This window comes from Zonotrichia albicollis, chromosome 4 (assembly GCF_047830755.1).
Source record: "Zonotrichia albicollis isolate bZonAlb1 chromosome 4, bZonAlb1.hap1, whole genome shotgun sequence".
NCBI lineage: Eukaryota > Metazoa > Chordata > Aves > Passeriformes > Passerellidae > Zonotrichia > Zonotrichia albicollis.
The window spans coordinates 13464828-13484846 of NC_133822.1; the positions used below are offsets into that span (position 1 = coordinate 13464828).

General features: G+C 41.2%; 1 protein-coding gene across 2 annotated transcripts in view; it reads right to left on the reverse strand.

Moving 5' to 3' along the window:
• Nucleotides 1-6054: 6054 nt before the first annotated feature.
• Nucleotides 6055-20019, reverse strand: part of RELN (reelin) — a 284024-nt gene continuing 270059 nt past the window's right edge. Inside the window, exons 59-65 of one of the 2 annotated variants that reach the window (XM_074538846.1) lie at nucleotides 19747-19908; nucleotides 18834-18991; nucleotides 17765-17984; nucleotides 16579-16776; nucleotides 16091-16189; nucleotides 11051-11186; nucleotides 6055-7197 (exon numbers count right to left, since the gene is read on the reverse strand). In XM_074538846.1, the coding sequence (XP_074394947.1) occupies nucleotides 11057-11186; nucleotides 16091-16189; nucleotides 16579-16776; nucleotides 17765-17984; nucleotides 18834-18991; nucleotides 19747-19908 (967 nt within the window). In that variant the 3' untranslated portion in view covers nucleotides 6055-7197; nucleotides 11051-11056. The remainder of the gene's footprint in view (nucleotides 7198-11050; nucleotides 11187-16090; nucleotides 16190-16578; nucleotides 16777-17764; nucleotides 17985-18833; nucleotides 18992-19746; nucleotides 19909-20019) is intronic. The other variant, XM_074538845.1, reaches the window with a different exon arrangement.

Below are 20019 nucleotides of genomic sequence, written 5' to 3' on the forward strand. Positions count from 1 at the left end.
CTCGTAGTTCCCCCGCAGCCCCGGCCGAGCGCGTCCCCGCCGCGGCCTACGAGTCCCAGGATGCCGCGGGGCCGTGCGCGCTCCCGGCTGCGCGGCCTGCGCGGGCGCTCTCCCGGCCGGGCTCCATCGCTCGGAGGGGATAACGGAGACCTGGAGCCCTGGGACGAGCAGGGTTGGAAGAGTCCTTCAACATCACCGAATCCTTCAACATCACCGAGTGCAGCCATAAACCCAGCCCTGCCCCCGTAACCCCGAAAGCGCATCACCCAGCGCCGGATCCTGAGGGCTCTTGAAGCCCTCCAGGGATGGTGACTCCACCTCCGTGGGCCATCTATTCCCGTGTCTGACCAGCCTAACTGCTCAGATTTTTTCCAAATATATATCTGGGTGTGGTTTTTCATTTTTTCAGGGGCGCAAAGTATACATACGTTTGAATTTCATTGTGAATATGCAGGAATTAGGAAAAAATGCCATCTCCGACTCCTTGGTTTATCATGTTTTCTATCATGGTAGCTTGCTCTCACCCACGACAAAAATGTTTTCCCACTTCCTAGATATGGGTTTGTATACAGAGTTTGTAGAAGTGGGGTTTTGTTTTTTCCAGCTTTGAAACTCTTATACACTAAGAGCATGAAAAAATCAGTGAAACTGATCTCTACAGGACAGTATTATTTGAAGATCTTAAAATGATTCCTTGACATGGTAGCCCTTGTAAGAATGTAAGAGTAACTTAAATAAAATTTAAATGAATTCATGGTGAAATACAGCACTTTAAATTTCAGCATTGTCAAACTGAGAAATTTCAAGGTCAAAACATTTGTAAAGTTCCTTTTAAATATGAGGTTTGTTTACTCAAAACAGGCTGTAACAGAAAGGCATTTAGTTGGAAAATTGCAGTAATAGATAATGCCACATAAATCAGACTGCATTTGGACTGATGTCGGATGCCATTTTTATACAGAACTGGGTAAGTGGAGATACTTTGGGTAAGGCATGTTTGTTGATTCAGTTATTTATCCAAAAAGCTAATTATTTCCTGAATTTGGAAATCTCTAGCCTGTGTTAGAATGCAGGTGTAATTCACTGTGAGGGTGTGGCCTGGTAGCGAATTCTGACGTGCTTTGTTGCCAGTAAAACACACATTGTAGTAACATACCACAGGAAGGCCTGCACAAGGAGAAAGGAGAAGAAAAAGCCTCAAACGAACACAGATTAACAGATTTCCTGCTAGAAAAGTCCCCCCAGGTATAAAGCATCTTGAATGTTCCAGTAATCCTGAGGATTATGTTACACTAATTGTGTCAATGATTGCATTTAAATACAAGCTGGTTTTAATTTCTTGTGTGCATTTTGGTATGTTGCACTCAAAAGTTAATAATTATTTTTATTGCTTCTTTCCAGCATTGTGTAAAATGGTAAAAGATGCTGTGGTTCTTCAGCTCTGGGATGAGGACAGGGATTAATAAAGTGCTAAACTCAGTAGCAGCAAGATGAAAAGAGGATTTTTGGCCAAGACAAGAAAAGGGAGGGAAAGTTAATACAGAATAAACAATATAGACAATTGAGGAGAGTAAAAACACTCATGTGGAGGGTAATTGTGGAATATTAGTTAAGGGTGCATCCACAGCACTGGAGCTGTGTCATGACAGAGGGCTCAGTGTGAGCTTTGGGGGCTCAGCTGGCTCCCAGGGGAAGGAGCAGCAGGAACCACAGCTCTCCAGGGGCATAAGGAATGCTGTGGGGTGCTGTCAAAGGCCAGATCCAGCACTCACACTGCCTGGAGTGGGGCTCCAGCTGTTAGGCTGGTTATTTCTCAACTTCCTCCAGCAGCCACTCACTGGTGGTGGCTATGGGCAGGGGAGGTGGCTAGGGGGCTGAGGGCAGAGTTCTGACACTTCCCACTGGGTCACTGGCATGCACTTCCCATAGGGAACATTCCAGATGGGTCAGAGGGGCTCCATCAACTGGCTCACTCCCCACCACACCCTAACTACCCTCATGTATCTCCTGAGAATGAGACAACTCTCTAAGGCAGAAAAATCCCTGTGTATATTTGGAGTCTTACACAGGTGCTAGGACAGGTCAAACCAGAATTAGTAAAGTTGAGGTGGACATTTCCATATGAAGTGAAACACATTTGATGAACAGGAATTTTCCCACTGATTTCAGTGCCAGTAGGCTTGGTTCTCAAACTGCTGCTGTTAATTAGTTGCTACCCACATCCTATACAGACACATAACTCATGTCAAGCTTTGTTGTTATCCATTATACTACAATTGTTCTAGCAGAAGCCCAAACATCAGGACATTTTCCTTTCTTTGCACTGAAGTTCCTTGAAAATGGCTGAACTCAAGTAATTTAAAATTTCCCCTGAGAAGGGTGTGATTTTAAACCAGCTGAGCTGGGTGTCCAGTTGTGAGTATAAACCTGCTTATACATGCTTTGCATGTGCTGTTTCTAGCCCACCTGGAGCTGTAGGGTGTCAGCAGAGGGCTGCCTGTATGCACATGATCTGTGTGCAGGGAAAGAGGGGCCTGGGGCTATCAGCCAACTTCATGGTATCAGCAAAATCATCCTAATGCAGAAGTGTCAAACCTGTGACTTCCCAGTACGTCCCCAAGTTCTGCCTTTGGCCTGCATGCCATCAGGGAAACAGCTGAGCCTTCTGACATTGCATCTTCTAACTTGCACTTCTGAATTGCTTCTTCTAACTTGTACAAACCTCCCCTGAGTAGCAGAGCTCAAAAGCACAACCACATTCTCTTCTTTTTTTAAAGAAGCTGAAGAAATTTGCTTGTCTATAAACCTAGCATTATCATCATCCTCCAGTATGGTATCCTTCCATTCCTGGAACGGCGTGTTTGCTTGGCCTCGCCTTGCTGCGTGCCAGCTAAACTCTCCCCATCAGGCTCTGTTGTAATTAGCCACACAGGAACTAAGTCTTTAGGCTTACTGCCAGCTCAGGCCCTTTAGCTGAACCAGGAATAACATGGGGAAGAAAAGGCAACAGTCAGAAAACATCAGCAACAGAGAGCACTGGACAATCAATCCACGTCACCTGTACAATGCTTGAATGCTCATAGCTCATGCTCTTTTTTTCCAGCAAAGGAACCACCACCTCTGGGTGGTAAATGCTTTGTCTGCTCCTTCACAGAAGCACTGCAAGTGGTTGCATGGCCTCAGCTGCTCTGGGTTGCTAGTAGCCCTAATCAGCTCTTTAGGGCCATGCTGAACATGGGCAAGCTCTTTTGCTGGCCTTGTTCCATTCTGAGGCTCCCTTGCCAGCTCAGGGTGGAGGTAGCTCCCCTCTGCAGCTGGCTTGTTCCTGTTCCTCCTGTGTTGAGTCACTAGTTAAACCTCACAGAGCTGATCTGAGTGGGTTTTATCTGGGGCCTCACACTGCCTGCCTTCCTGCTTTGATAATAACCAATCCCATTGACTAGTAGTAGATAAATGATGAGGTGATGCTGTGGCAGCATTTCCGCCCAGTAACATTTGCCCTAAAGGGTTAGCAAGTAAATAAAACATAGAACCATGTTTATGGATGTTGTCATATCTCTTTCCAAATGTTTTCCTTTTTAGACTAAACAACTCTCTCTACTTGGAAGCTCATGGGTTCAAGGGTCTTGTTTCTGCTGCAGTACTTTGCAATCTCTCTAACTTGTTTATATCTGCATTTAAGTGAAGGGCTCAACAGCTGCCAAATGCTGTCTACTTTACCAGCACTGGCAGATGTAGTTATATTTATTGTGTTTTGTCATAAGCACTTCCCCTGATGCAATGCAAAATGGCATTTTTAAAAACTGCTTTATGCTGTTGATTCTACTTCTATAGTTTTGTTGGCTAGTCTGGTATTTACCCAATTTGTGTGCTGGTACCTTGTTCTTTGACAGTGTCTTGTCCTTCAGGGTATTTGTTGTGTTATTTAATTACTACCCTTTTCTGTATATTGTCAAGATCATGCAAAGCTGGATTTGGTTCTTCAAAAATATTGGTGCTCTGCACATTTCCTCCCATTAAGAAAATGTTATCATCTTTGGATGAGGAAAGCTTGAGAGAAAAACATTTAGGCAAAATTATGAGAGCTTCAGGTTTTGTTTATTTCAGGAAATCCAGTGGGTCAGTTGCATTTTTCTGTACTTCTGTTTCATTTCTCTTAAGTTCTCCTTATTTACTGGAGCATGGCTTAGTCAGCTGATAGGAGAAATAAGGAAGACTATAAGGCATGCTAAAAGTATTCTAAAAATCAGTTTTCATAGTTATGTCTGCAAAAGTTTTACACCAGTGTATGAACTAAGTACATTTTATAGCATATTTATTGCCATTGATTATCCTTTGTGCCACCCTTGCTATTTTAACAATTGCTTAATGTCAGATGATTCATTGCTTTCAGCCATATGGGAGGAAAAATATAAAAACCCACATTAGTGTACCATTTGTGTATGCTATGTGGGGTGTTGTAGGACTGGAGAAAATCTAAGGAAGAACTTCCTGGAGTCTGGAAAGGGCAGATGATAATACCACTTGGGAATCTTCCAGTGAAGAAGAGAAAAGCCAGTGCAGAGTTTGTAGAGAGTTTGGGTAAAATGCTTTGTGGTATCCCTCTGTGGTTGTGATTACATATATTATTTAGAGGAAATAAATACAACTGTGAAAAGCAGCTTCTCTGGCTATGCTGATCTCTTGCCTAAAAAGTCAGGCAAAATGCCTCATTGTATCTAAATCTTTAAAATAAATTGATTTCCTGGAAGCACATTAGCTGCACATGCATTTTAGATTGAACTACCACCCTTCTATTGACCTATTAAAGCAATTAAAGTTATCTTAAAAATAGGAATGTTTAGATCTTGTGGTTTTGTTTGTTCAATGGGCAAAAATCTTATTACAATATTTTAAAATCACTTGCCCAAACATTAAATTGTTATATTCTTATTACCCTCATGTTTTATCTTCCTTCTACTTCTCTGAATAGAACCATTATCTTTTTTCAGGAATTGAAAGTACACAAAGCACTCCAGTACAGTGAGTTTGCAGGAGGCTGGACTGTTGCAGCAAGTTTCCACATCATCCAAAGGTCTGTCATAATTTTGATCAAGCCAAGGAGTTGACTAGTTGGTCACTGAACAACTTTCTTTTTCCTTTTCTTTTCTGCACTGCTCAGGTACCTGCGGTCAAAAACCTCCTACAAATTAAACACATGGTTCAGCTGAACATGGATCATCATTCTGCTTCAGACAGGCATAGTGCCAGAAGCAGATGTGCAAGATGTAAGAGCACAGCAGGTGTGTATGATACTTCTCTCTGCTGAGGGCAAGCTCTGGTAACTGGGATTGTTTAGCCTGAAGAACAGGAAGCCCAGGCAGGACTTTATTGCTCTCTACAACTACCTGAAGGAAGGCTGTGGTGAGATGGACAGCAGTCTCTTCTCTCAAGTATCAAAGTACAGGACAAGAGGAAATGGCCTCAGACTGCACCAGGTGAGGTTTAGATCAGGTATAATGAAAAGGTTCTTCACTGAAAGTGTTGTCAAGCATGGCACAGACTGCCCACAGAAGTGGCTGAGTCCCCATCCCTCGAGGTATTAGAAGGATGTGTAGATGTGCTTAGGGACATGGTTTAGTGGTGGCCTTGGCAGTGCTGGGTTAACAGTTGGATTGATGTTAAAGGTCTTTTCCAACCTTAATGGTTCATATGATTCTACAAATTGCCAGCTTGGTCTGTTTGGAGCAAGGTTCCTCATGTGCCACGCTCTTGCTCTCAGAGCTTGAGAACAGTGGTTTGCATTTTTTGGATTGCAGATAAAGCGAGAGTGCATGTTGCTCTGTGGTCCTGTTTCACTCATTGCACCAGGACCTGTTCCAAGGACTGTATTATATCCATAGGTGGGATGGGGAGATCTCTTAGTTGGCGTTACTTGCAAAATGCTGTTAAGTGTGATGTGATAAATATTAAAAATAACATTAATGTTTGCTTTAGAATCTAGGTATTTAGTGGAAGAATTTGGTTTATGATTTCATGTAAAGCCCACATGGCTTGAAAAGTCTAACATCAGAATTCTTTGTTGACATTATCTTTATTGAAGCATGGATCTTTAGCTTGGTTCACCATAAAGTGAAGCATTTGATTTATGATAATAGACAGTTCAGGGCTATAGGGGCATTATAACGTTGCTGGTGTAGATACAACTTTATCAGAAGATACAAACATGACCCGCAATAGAAACAAACACCAAAGAGAACACAATGAAACATTCACTGCTTACAAATCACTTCATTACTACAGACACCAAATGGCAGTTACTGTAAGTAAATCAGTTTCAGAGAACTGACTACATTTAGAGAGGGAATTGGGAATTTCTGTTTGGGGCTTAATCCACAAATCCTTAGTAGAAAAAAGTTTAATGTCAAGCATTCTTTTTTTTTATCCACAAAACAATGCTAACCAACAGACATATCAAAGAATAAGACCGAAGGATATCAACGCCTTTACAACTACTTTTGCAATTATCTTCTGGATTAGGTACTTAGATGATTTTTTAAATACATTTTGTAAGAAGGTAAATAGCCCAAAAATCAGCAGCAAAAATATTACAACAACAAAACAAGTAAATACAGTGCCAATGTGTCATGTTGTAGAAGAGAATACAAAGAGGACAAACAATGATAACTTAATCATATAAAATGACACAGAGCTGAAATACAGTGCACTTAAATAACTATGTGACAAAGAATGTTAAATTCTGTACTTAGTATGTAGGTTTTTATAAACATAAAATCTGAAAAGTCTTTGTGCTTAAACTTTTTTTCCTGTTAAACAAAATTAGTTGCTTACTTCCAATACTGCCACTGTAACGGATATTACAACAGATCACAATTTTCACAGACACATCAACATTAAAACATTTACCTATGAGAAAATAAGTCACTTCTCATTAGTTCACAGTGCGAAAAAGTGGTGTATACTCTGTCTTGAAAAAGGCTTTCAGTTATTCATCAAGCCAGTTGCAGAAAAGTCCTGATACCAGATGCAGTGCTAGATTTAAAGAATGGAAAGCAACACATCACATGTTGGGAGGAAAAAAAAATAAATTTCTCGTTTCTTCATGGATATCGTCTAAGTGACCTTCGTCTTCTGTTGTAGAAATGCCTGAGCCCATGTTGCCGTGAAAAATTCATCATGTAATTTTGTTTGCGAGTGCTGTCAAAGGGTGAAAGAAGAGAAGAGTGTCAGTTTCTTTCACATGTAGTTTAAATTCTTTTGTAGCAGTGAGCTAGTGGGACTGATTCTTTGTCCTTGCAGGACTTTTCAAGTCTGTGCAAACTGGTGTGAAGCACACCCTTTGTTAAACTGCAAAGGTACAAGGCAATTGAGAATCTGTCCCACTTGGCTTTCATTTACAGTAAATTATCTTAGGAAAAGGTTAAGAGCTTTCAGCTAATGAAAACTGGTGCTGCCTAGGGCCAGATTCACTAAAACTTCACTTCATAACATTTCTCTGTGGGGGTTTTATACTCCAGTTATCCTTCTGTCTTTGATAATTAACTGCTTGAGAACAGAGGAAAAGCTTTATCTTCTTTTTTTTACCTTATAGAAAGTGAAGTACAATACTTTTATTCAGATTAATGTTTCCTTCCCCTATGCACCCCCTTCCAAAAGGAAGATCTGGGCAATAAGCATAATCTTATGATGCTTATGCCTTGTCTGGCAGGAAACCAAGCAAGAGAGACCAACTGCAGCTGAATTTAAGAAGGCACACTTGTTTGGAAGACCTACCTGGAGTACAAGGCCCATCCCACCTAATGTAGGTTTCTACTTCTCCAGCTGAGGGAAGAAGGAACCATGAGAGGGCAGATCTGTGAAGATCTGCAATCAACAAACCTCCCATTTGTGGCTTAAAGGAATGTTTTCACAAGTGAGTTTTGTCTGTGAGTAAGTGAATACTCATAATGCAGTAAGTCATACTTTCCTCTCTAGTGCATAAGCTTATTTTTAGTGAATATGGCCCTTAGGAAAAAGGAGTAATTGTATGCTTTGCAAAATACCTTGTTTTCTACAACCACAACCAACCTTTGCTGTAGTATGCTAATTTAACCTAAAAAATGTGTCTAACAAAATTATGCCCTTTTCATGAACTAATCTTGTACCCAACTGACTAAATTGATTAATGGTTGTCATGTCAAAATCTAGATTATAAACCTCTAAGTAAATCCAAGTAATTTCCTGACTAGTTTTCCAAGCTGTGCAATTTTAAATTTTTTTTTACACTGGAATGTACATATAAGAATGAAATAAAGACCAGCTCCTGGTGACAATGAAAGAAAACAGATGTACACTTGACTCAACTTTTGGCACTGTCACAGTAAGGTAGAGCTCTAGATCATCTGGCAATTGAAAGAGGGCTTAATGATAAATTATTCAAGTAAAAAGGAAAGGTCTGTGCTGATTTGTAAGTTTTGTGTGAGGGATTGATAGTGGTGAGTTTATGTAACTTTAATGCCACTTGGTAGCTCAAGTGCAAAGCAGGACTGAACATCAGTTTTCATTCTGGTCCTTAAGTTCTCAGGGTGGAAGGTCACCCTGGCTCCAGTGCCAGCTGTCTCACTGATGAAGGCAGGAGTGAAATTATGACCCCAAACCCACTCCTGAGAGTGGCTACCATTGGTCATGAAGCTTGAAGAAGTTCTTAATTTTCCCTTGCCTTTAATTCCCATTGCCTGGAAAGTGGGTGGTTCCTCAGACCCAGAGCCTTCGCGGGGACATACCACCTCTCAGGAGAGCGTGCTGAGCATGAGGTGAGGATAGAGCCCCTGTCTGCTGGGAGAAGGCTGCTCTGCAGCCAAAACACACCAGATGGGCCTGGGAGAAAGCACAGCCCAACTCTGAGCAGCTTTGCTCTTTGCTCTGGGTACATGGGACCAAACAGAACCTGCCAAAGTGTTTGGCTGAAAAAATTGCATTTCTGGACCTGGTTAAATTTAGGAGTGAGCTTGGTTTTGCTAGCCTCAGCTTGGACAAGACTTGGACAGATGGGGTATGTGCTGTGCTGCATCCTTGTCCCAGGAGCCTTTTCTGTCCTGTCTTTGGTCTGCCTATGTCCAGCAAAAGTTCAGCAGAGATGTTCAGGACTGGTTTTGGACACTGCTATGTGCACCTGGCCTCTATTTCACTTCAAATGACCAACCCTTTTGTATCTGGCCTTACAGGGATGATGATGATGTTTAAAACAATGAACAAAGAAAAAAAAGGAAAAGAAAGAATTGGAAAAAAGGAACAAAGAAATGCTTACCTAGTAATGTAGAAGGGATTTACCTATTTTTTATTAATATTAATTGTGTTCCATTGGAAGATGATCAAGGTGTTAGAAAGAAGTATGTATTCATGTCTTACACTGAGCACCATAGCAGTGCAATGTGTGAACAATAAGTCAAGTCTAAATTCTCAGGAACTCAATGTGGTTTTTTTTTTAACTTGCATTAATGTAGTTCAAACTTATCCTCACTGACATGAGACAGACTTTCCAACTACTGGTTGGATGCCACAGAAGAACCTTGATGCCTGCTGTAGAAATACTGTGATTTTCACTCTTTCCATGGGTAAATATGTATACCCTATGCATTACAGTATTGTATCGTATTGCACCACAAAATCAGAGTAGGTGTGGTTCTCACAATCAGTGGCAACTGGAAGACACTTTGTCAGTGTGTAATGGACTGGTCAGCACCTGCTGAGCTTTCTGTCCTTTCTGTGCATTCACTGAACCATCAGTCAGTCAGAGAAGTTCAGATCCAAAGTAATTATCAGTGTATTACCAATCGAGCACAAAGCAAAAAAAACACAAAACAATTAGCAGGAGTGATTGCTGTATAAACTGTTAGACAGTTTTGAGTGCACTACTGAAAAATAACCAAAATATAATACTGCTTGAATTTAGGTAGGAAACCCTAAAAATGTTCCAAGAAAGTACCTAGAGTTGTGCTAATTGGATGAAAGCAATATGCAGCTAATGCAGAAAAGCAAAACCAAAACTATCTGGGGCATGTTCAAAAAATACCTACAATAAAGCAATTTATGAGAAGGAGTCTCTCTGGACTAAAGTCTCTTAGTGTTTAGTAGAGCATTATGTTTATTGCATGTTTCCTAAAGCACAATTTGAACTACAAGGCTGCAATTTAAAGTTTATGAAAATGGAACAAAGCCAAACTGAAGGAAAAATATGCAGTACATAACCCCAGTAAATACTCATGTCTTTCCTTATTTGCGTGTTTTTAATTGATGGGGCATAAAACAGGAACAAAATAGAAACAAAAATATTTGAATAACAAAATTAAACATGAAAAAAGCCTTAGAACACAGCAAAAGTATGTCCCTCAAGACTAGGTTTGGAGTAAATTTTGATGCTGAATTACAAATGCTTTGTTAGGCAGGTACTGTAATGGAAAAAGTCACATGCTGTACTCAGGGCTCATATCAACTGCAAATATTCTTTGGCTTTGGTGGAGTCAACACTTGAACCCTGAGCTCAGTAGCTATCCTGGCTAGTGGTACCCATTAACTGCAGCAGCACAAAGCAGCTGGGTTACATGGCATGAAAGCACTGCCAGGGGACTCTGGTTCTGTGTCCAAGGGGCAGGTGTGGCCATGGCAGATTGACTGGCATACACTGCCTGATTGTGGCTGCATCTCTGTGGTCATTTATTACAGAAAAAAGTGGGAATTGCCCCTTGGCTGCTCATACAGTGCTCTGGGGGCCCTCCATTGGTAGAGCTCACTGTACCCTCTCTGAAGCAGATGGAGAAGTCCCATTGCAGCCTTGGTGAAATTCCCACTACACATCATTCCCACTGGCACAATCTACTGAACAATTTCTGCTGAGTTTAACTTCCCCAGTGCTCACTGAGGAAGCAGTGCAGGATCAGGGCCCTCAAGAACTATGTGGCACATCTCAGAGTATAAATGATTTTCCACCAACCCCTCATTGACAAAACTTTGTGAAAGAGCTGTAGCTGTAACAGAAACATACATTTAATACTGATTCAGGGAAAGTACTTACCTTATTCTAGTGTAAAACCAATGACAGCAAACAATGAAATACAACACAAGTTAGAAAATGCCTTTCAATGCATGCAGCACTGTGATTAGTCATAAAACCCTGATGAGGTTTAGAGGCAATATAGGACTTTTCGTCTCTTTTGAAAATAAAAATTGAACAAATTATTTCCTCAGCTTTCAAATCAATGTTTAGATTTTTATTTTCTATAAAATTCAGCATGCACTTTTTAGAAACATAATAGAAATGTAATAGAAGCACAAACCGCATCATATTAAATTTGGCATAAATGTTGTGAATATTCAGATAGTCACCTAATGTTTGAACTACTCATGTTCTTTATCATAAATTTGTTAATACTTAATTTAAATGCATTTTTCAAATCTTTGCTTTTTTACTAAAAAAAGGAAGCTGATGAAAATGCTTTTCCACATGAGCACTTCTTGTTAAATCTAGAATGTGCAATTTGTATTTAATTATTCCAAAATACAGATAAACATTCTTTGCACCAAATGCAACATAACTTCTCACTAAATCATTTGTGCCAAAAATGTGAGAATATCTCAACAATGAAGAGCATGAAGTGATGGCTATGAAGGGATTAATTCTGTTATCTATCAGTTAACCATAAAATAGTAGGAGGGGACAACATTTCTTGCATTCCTTGCACAACTTATATTCCTTTGGATCACATTACAAGTTTTGGGGTAAAGAAAACAATATCAGACCCTTAGTGTTCATCTTATAACTATCCTTTATTTCTCAGTACCTATGACATTTAATTAAGTTAATGAGATGTCCCTAAGGGCCTGCCCTATACACAAAGAAATGGCAGTTGTGTGATGCACATGCAAGGAGGTGTGAGGTGTGTGTGCAGGGGGCAGGCTGAGAGCTGTGCTTCCAGAGAAAAACAATGTGCAAATGAAATGCAGGATTGGACATGGGCTCTTCTTAGGGCAGAAGTACAGGGGCACAGAAAAACACTTTCTTAAGCCTGGGATAAAATACTTTTTTATCCTAAGAAGAGCCACATGGAACACATGAGAGTTGGGCCCAAAGCTTTCTTTACAAATGGAGAGAAAAAACGCTGCACTAATGAGGAATAATCAGCACTGGATTATAAAAGGGACTGGACAACTTAACAACTTGCCTCCTCTCCCCACCACAGGACAGACACTGACTGTTGTTAAATTGGCAAGTTCAATTTAATGTATAACATTGTCAACACAGGTATTTGGTTTCACCTGTTTAAAAGAGGTGCTCAATTTAAGTTCATTTGCAGCTGCATCACAATCTTAAAAATATTGCTTTTTATTGAATGATTCAAAGAGTTCATTCAAAAGTGGAATGATTTTAAGTAAGATACAAAAGCATCCATCTTTGGCCTTTTTTATCACTACCAGGTATTTTTCTTGCATGTATAATCTGCAGGTTGATCTTTTTCCCCACAGCAATTTTCTTGGGGGCAAAAAGGAATCAAAGAAATGGCATCCTGAAGGTATGGAAGTTTGCTGGTGAGAGGATGGTGGCCCTTGACTCAGAAATTGGTTGAACTGAACAGTGTCATGACCCTGGCTGTGCTTCAGCTGTAGCAGTATTTGCACTATGACTTGGCAGCTAGGCCTGGGACAGAACTGATTGCAAGCCTTTGGATTGCTGAGAAGAGTTGGGCCATGAAAGCAGATATTCACAGATATGCCTCTGGGGCGAGCACTCTAGGGAGGAGCAGAGACATCCCGTTTTGGATGGGAAAGAAAATCAAGAAAATCCTTATTTTCTTTGCCTTCCTACAGATCAGCTCTGCCTGCTGGAGGTGCTTTCCCTTAGCCTGCTCAAGGAGAGCATGACTCACTTGCCTGGGGGCTGAGGAAAGGCTGGCACAGCACCTGGGTGTGCACCTGGAACCTGCTCAAGGAGAGCATGGCTCACTTGCCTGGGGGCTCAGGAAAAGCTGGCACAGCACCTGGGTGTGCACCTGGAACCTGCTCAAGGAGAGCATGGCTCACTTGCCTGGGGGCTCAGGAAAGGCTGGCACAGCACCTGGCTGTGCACCTGGGGGTGCAGGCAGCCAGGCCAACACACAGGCTGGGAAAACCAGACCTCTGTCACCCCACAGAGTAAGGAAGAAAACACAAGAAGAGATGTGTGGAAAGCCAGGAATTTATCTATGTCCCAAACCACACCTCCTAGTGTAGGTTGGCTCCTTGCTCTTAACACCTCACAGGCTGAGGCTTGCCTGTTGCATCAATGTGGGTAAACAGATCACAAACTTGAGAGTCTAGGACTGAAACCAGAGCCAGTGAGGATAATTTTGATGGTTCTGGAGAGGTTTATGGGGTCTCATCCAGGGTTGTAAGAGGACTGAATACAGACTGTGTTGGACATGGGCCATCAATGGGTTCTTGTCTAGAGATGTTCATGGCCTTCTGAGACCAGGCCAGAGTTCCAACAGAAATTACTTCCAATTTAGGAGGCACAGGTGTTTTCTAAAGTATCCCAGCTTTGGGATAAATAAGCCAGACAGAAGCCTGCTGACTCCCCAGTGACTCCCTATAGAATTAATGGGAAGAGGCAAACCCTGGTGAATGGCTCAAGCTCAGGCTGTGCCTCTCTGCAGCCCTGGGGTGGCTATTGCTCACAGAGCTCTTGGTGGGAGGGGAGAGCACCCAGAGGACTCTGCCTCCTCCCCTACTGCTGGAGAAATGCCTTGGAAAGGGGGCTTGTTCTTCCCAGAAGCAGGCAGTGCTTCTTTACCCTTCCTTGGAAAATGAAGGAATATTAAGGATGGAAGCCAAGTCCTATCCCTAGTAGTCACAGTGTGATTCCTGGTAGCCCTTGTGTGTGCAGAATCATCTAGGGTAAGTACTAACAAATCCAGACTCCCTGCTGATACCCTGAGGCACTTTATGGAGGTGACTGAATGTCTTCATCATGTAACAGGTGAAGCAACTGAAGTGCTGGGGGTAAAGTGATCAGTGTGAGGTGACCAAGTGAAATGGCAGAGCTACAGAAAAACCCAGGTGAGAGTATTTCTTGATAAGGAAGTTGCAGCTTACTTGCAAATAAGTTTGAGGAGGCCTAAAGATTATTTTGATGAATTACAATGTGCAGATAGAACTCAAGCAAATCAGGAGTTAAATGCAGCTGTCAGGTCTGAGCACATGCCAGTATAGGAAACAGATGCACCATGGCATGGAATTGTGCCCTCCTCAGAGCAGCATGTCTCATGTGTTGTAGTTAGCAGGAACTGGAACTCTACATCTGGCCTTTGGGAAATAAGATGTCATGGCACTGTGTTTCAAAGGACTTGGTAAGGGAAAAATCAGTCCAGTTTGGTCTGTCTGTCTGTGGATTGTACAAATGTCACTTGAACAGGGCGGAAATCCTCTGCCTCTAGACTGATATTTAGGGGAATTTTCAGAAGCTCTTAAAGCTCTTTAGCAGGACTAAAATAATAAAAGGGAGGAGACCTGTGTGCCCACCTGGTTCCTTCTCTTGGCAAGGTGTGGTTACTTGCTATGGCTATTCCAGTATAACATATCTCACATGACTTCTTGTTACCACTCAACTTGTGTGTTTAGTCTACAGACTGGCAGATCTCATTGTCAGAGAAGTTCTCCACATTTCAGCCTCAGAATAACTTTTTAAAGATCTGTTTTATTCCTACTTATAGCCCCTAATTCAGTGCTTGGATTGATGGGTAACATTATATTTATTTTTACTCTTACATGTTTTTTTCCATTAATTTTATTTTTAATTGCAAGGTAGAAAGACTTGTGAATATTTCAGAATGACCAGTTCCCCTTTCAATGGTTTCCTAAACATGCTGACCTTCCTGCAAGCTCATATTCTTCCATATCTTTCCTGATGCAGCATCATACCGCCATTGATTGACTAAACCAGGAATTATATCCATTTCTCTCCTCTGTTCCTTCCAGTTTTAAGCTTAATGTTATGGAAGCAGAGCCCAGCAAGGTGTATAAAAGCAGTGGAGGGTGTACAGTTACTCAGTGTTGGGACTAGTTTGGTTTGGGGTTGATATGAGTGCCATGCAAGCTGGTGCTTCTTGGTGGAAAGGAGAACAGGACTAACTAGCAATCAGACAATTCACTTTTCTACTGTTGAAAAACATTACTTGCAGTGCCTCTGCTAATTCAGAAACATCATAGCTATAATTACACAGTCTGGAGGTTATCTAAGCCTAATTTCTCCATTGCTTGTTTTTAAATTGTTCAATAAAAAGAATGTTTGAACCTATCTATGGAGCAGGCTCGCCTCTCTTTGCCAACCACTGCCAGCGATGAGTTCCTGCCCGGGAAGCCACTAGCACTTCACTTCTACTGGAACTAAATTGTTAGAGAAAAAGCAGGTCATCTCTTCATGGTGCAGCACAGGAAAAACGGGTTAGCTGCCAGCGAAACCCATCTCAAGAATGGGAGAATCAGGAGGGTGCAGACTTGGTAAAATCTTGACAAGGGGATGAATATAGAGCTCGGACCATAGGAACCTGATATAGTGAACCCTGTTTCTGAACAGTATCCTTCTTACTAAAAAAAGGAAATGAATAAGGCATTAGTTGCTAACATAGATTTTTAAGAGGCACAACAACATTACTTTGTGCAATGAACAATACAGAAGAATCTTTTTTATCTTTGAAAGGATATAGATCAGCCTTAAATGGCAGCACAGTGTTGAACAGGATATCCTTTCTTATGTCCCAGCACAATCATTATTCAATAGTCATTGCTGCATTATGGGACCACAGCAATACTTGGAGGTGATAAAGCCCCACTTTCCCTCCTGCATTTTTACACAATTTTTTCCACACACCCCCCTGCTGTGACACTTACTTTGTGTCCATCTTAACTACTGACTGTTGCAGTCAGGGCAGAGCATCAGGAAAGATAGGATTTTAAAGGTTTCCCTTTGAGAAAGGATTACCCTGGGCCACAATGGTTCTTAATGAGCTTAATACTCATGTCATGCTGGAGAAAGTTCAGTGCTTTCTGAAGTGGGGTGGGATGAGGTGAGGCTGATACTCACAGGACGACTTCTACGTGGTCCAAAGCCCACTGATCGTGACCTGTTCCGTTGTGACGGGGCTGCCACCAGCGCAGTAAGACTCCTTTCATTCGTGCCTCCCTGTCACACAAACACAGAGCCTGTCAGAGCTCCAGACTATTGGTGCTCTGCATTTCCCCATCTATCCCCCAACAAGAGCTGAGAGCAAAGTCAAATTATTTCTGTCACTGAACATCAACATATTGTACATATAAAACACACTAATATTTAAAAATACACACAGGTAGGGAGAATTTTTTCCCATTATCTTCAAAACAAGTATTCTTTCTGTTTTTCTTTTAAGTGCATTGATAAACACTAGCCTGGAATTTCTTAATCAGCCTTCCTCTTAAGTCTTCTTCTTTGTTTACCCTCTCATCAACCTATTTTCTTCAACGGTGATGCAAAGATAGGTTACGTTTTAGCAAAAATGTGCACTTAGAGGTAATGAAATGTGACTGGGTACTCACAAGGGAACGTTATAAGACACTCTTTGGGCTTGTATAAAGTCCTTTGGCTGATGCTGTGCAATTACTTGCCATGTAATTCCATTATTTACACTGTATTGGAGGAGCACTGCCTTATCTACAGTGTTAGGATCACTTAGATTGGTATTGCAACTGTCTGTTTGTGAAATACTTCCAATTTGCAAAACAAACATGATTTTGCTGTAAAACACAGAGAGAAAAAGTATTTTCAATATGCAAGATTATTCAAATGGGAACAATAGTATTTTTAGGTTTATTGCAGTTACCTTATCAAAACTTGCAGCATTTTCAAGAATCATTACTTTAACATGCAAAATAAACTGTTCTTACATCTTTAAAACACAGCTCCTCTTTCAAAATAATAGTTTACTATGTATAATATATTGTTGCAGGCAGGATCAAATTTTGCAATATATCTGCACAAAACTGAGATGGATAAAAATGCAAACACGTAAACGAGTGTATGAAAAGTTTAAGAATAGGTTGAATATAAGAAAGTGCCTAAAAATATATAAATATCATATTCTACCCAGGTGTTCATCAAGTAAGAAGAGAAGAGCCTGATTATATCTAGTCCATTGGCCAATTCATCCTGTTTCTAATCTTGCTTTGGACAAGATAAACCAGTCCTGAAAGCTGTCACTCTGTTAAGAGCCAGCACAGGCTGTTTACATTTGTTTTTCCATGGCCAAAGAGGCTCAATAGATGAAAAACCTACTCCTGTTCACTGCCAGGTGAATATAATTCTATTTGACAACTGAAATGAGAAAATGACCCTGTAATTACTAAATAACATCTTTAGTCATAACCATTGTGGAGGCACATACAAACATGGGATTTGTCTTATCAGATCAGGCCCTGGTCCAGGCAGTCTGGTGTCCAGTCTGTGCCAACAGCTTCATTGTCATTGCTGGCTTACATAGACAGTGCTCTGTTGGGCATGATGAAAACATCTGACCTTTTCATCTGACATCCTCACTCTCCATCTCCCAAACCAAAATCACAAAGCATTTTGCCAACCCCAATGTTTTCTGCCAGCCACATCCAACTGCATGGCACAGCCAGGTCAGTCCATCCTCATCCGTACTGGCCACATGGCTGCACATACATGTGAAGAGTTTCCTTTCTCATGAATTGTTAGAAGAGCTGTTTAGGCGCAAACTATTACCTTGCTCGGGTGAGATCCAGAGGCTTGGTTACAGCTTGTCTTACTTGACATCCGTTAAAGTAGAGTGAATCTCCATGGGCATAGGGTGCCAGCTGTCCACATCCATTCCCTATCACTCCCCCCTGAATGGTTTCCCAGTTTATTTCAGTGACTCTTTCAGACTCAAAATTATCTTTAATATAACTTGGCAGATCATGGCTAAAAACAGAGCAGTCATCACCTAAAAATGACACAATGAAGTTGTAAAACATGCAAAAAATAGAAAGAATGGAGAAAATTGAGTTACAGGTCATTGTAATTCTTTTCAAGGTTGCGACTCAATATTCAGTGTGAGGACAGCCTGAATATATTTCAGCAGATCCATTAACAATGTGCACATTGATATACAGCAGTCATTTTTACAAAATTGAGGCTGTGAGTCTAATTTTTACAGCAGTATAACTTCAAGAACTGCAATACAGTTTCTCCTGTTTTGCACTGATGCCAATAGGAGAAACCTCAAATTGTGGGTTGAAGGCAAAAATGTCTAAAAACTCAGAAGGGATCTGATCTTATACAGTTACGAGGCTCTCCTGGAAGACATTAAACACTGGCTCCACTCCCACAAAGCACTTAGAGCTTACCAAGGGCACTCAGGTACCATTAGGCATGTGCTTAGCTGCACTGAAGGCTTAGAGCACAACACTCTGTCCTGATGGGGCACAGAGTCCCTTACAAATGCCAGTCACCAACATCTGGATCCCATTTGCACATCCTCTGGGATGCACCCTTGGAAGGAGCATGGGGTGGAAGCCAATTCTGGATAATCAAGTAGCCATGTTCTGCCTTCAATGAGGGCTGGGTGGACTTTCCATACAATGCCAGGTGGGAGAGACTGCTGGCTCAATGTAGAAAGAGTAGGGAGGGGGAAAAGCTGTAATTTGGAGCCCTGACAAATTATTAATTTTGGATTTGTTACTCAGACATTCCAGTGATGAATTTGGCCGTGATACATCACTTTGTCTTTCTGTTTAATATTGAGCTAGACTAGACTGTAGTGGATGTACAGAGAGAAATGAAGAAATGGAACCTTGGAATCCTTCGTCACAGATGCAGATGGCTCCAGTCGTGCAGTACCCGTGGCCACTGCAGAGCTTTGGGCATGCTTCCCCAATGTACACGTGATCGATTGCCCAGCTCTGCTTCTCCAGCTCCTCTCCCTTCTGAATCCACCTGAACTGGGTTGCACTGCAAATATCAACATCCAAACACTGTGTTAGGATGCATAGCAATTAAACACATCTGTATAGTGATGTTCTAATACACCAGTATCAAATGTAACCAAAAATGTCACATGAGGGGGCTGTGACTTCAATAACTGGAAATACCCAGCCTGCTACATCATTGGCAGTAGTGACTTCTATTAACAAAAATCTTCTTGAAGAACATTAGTTATTGTATTTGCAGGGATCCTTGTGGCACGGAAGAATGATGAATCTGACTCCACATTCTCAGAAGGCTAATTTATTACTTTATAATACTATATTATATTAAAGAATACTGTACTAAACTATACTAAATAATACAGAAAGGATACTAACTGAATGCTAAAAAGATAATGAAAACTCATGACTCTTTCCAGAGTCCTTACACAGCTTGGCCCTGATTGGCCAATAAGTCAAAACAACTCACATCAGAATCCAATGAAACGATCACCTGTGGGTAAACAATCTCCAAACACATTCCACACATGAGCACAACTTGGGAGAAGCAACTGAGATAAGAATTGTTTTCCTTTTCTCTGAGGCTCCTCAGCTTCCCAGGAGAAAAATCCTGGGCTCAGGGATTTTTCAGAGAATGTGAATGCCACAATTAGTAAAGTATCAAATCTAAATCCACAACAAGGAATAATTTTTAATTCCCCAATTGTTCCTAGTAAGCCATGCCAGCAAGGCAGCTGTCCTTTCATAGGTCCACAGTGAGCTGACCTTTGGTGAGCCTACCTGGATGAGACATGGTCAGGCAGCTGAATAGTTATTCTTCTCCACATGGAGCTGTTAACAGAGTTATAGATGGTAGCTTCATGGAATTGAAATGGGGAGCAGCCAATGCTATTAGATGAGGAAGGAAGGCAGTGTGTCTGGACAAGTTGCCATGAGTCTGTCCTGCAGAAAGCAAAAACAAAAAAGAAAAAAGTTTTAGAACAACTGAAAAAATAATGAAAGGAAAACAGATTCTTTCTAAGGGTCATGACATTGCCTGTCTTACTAAAGAAA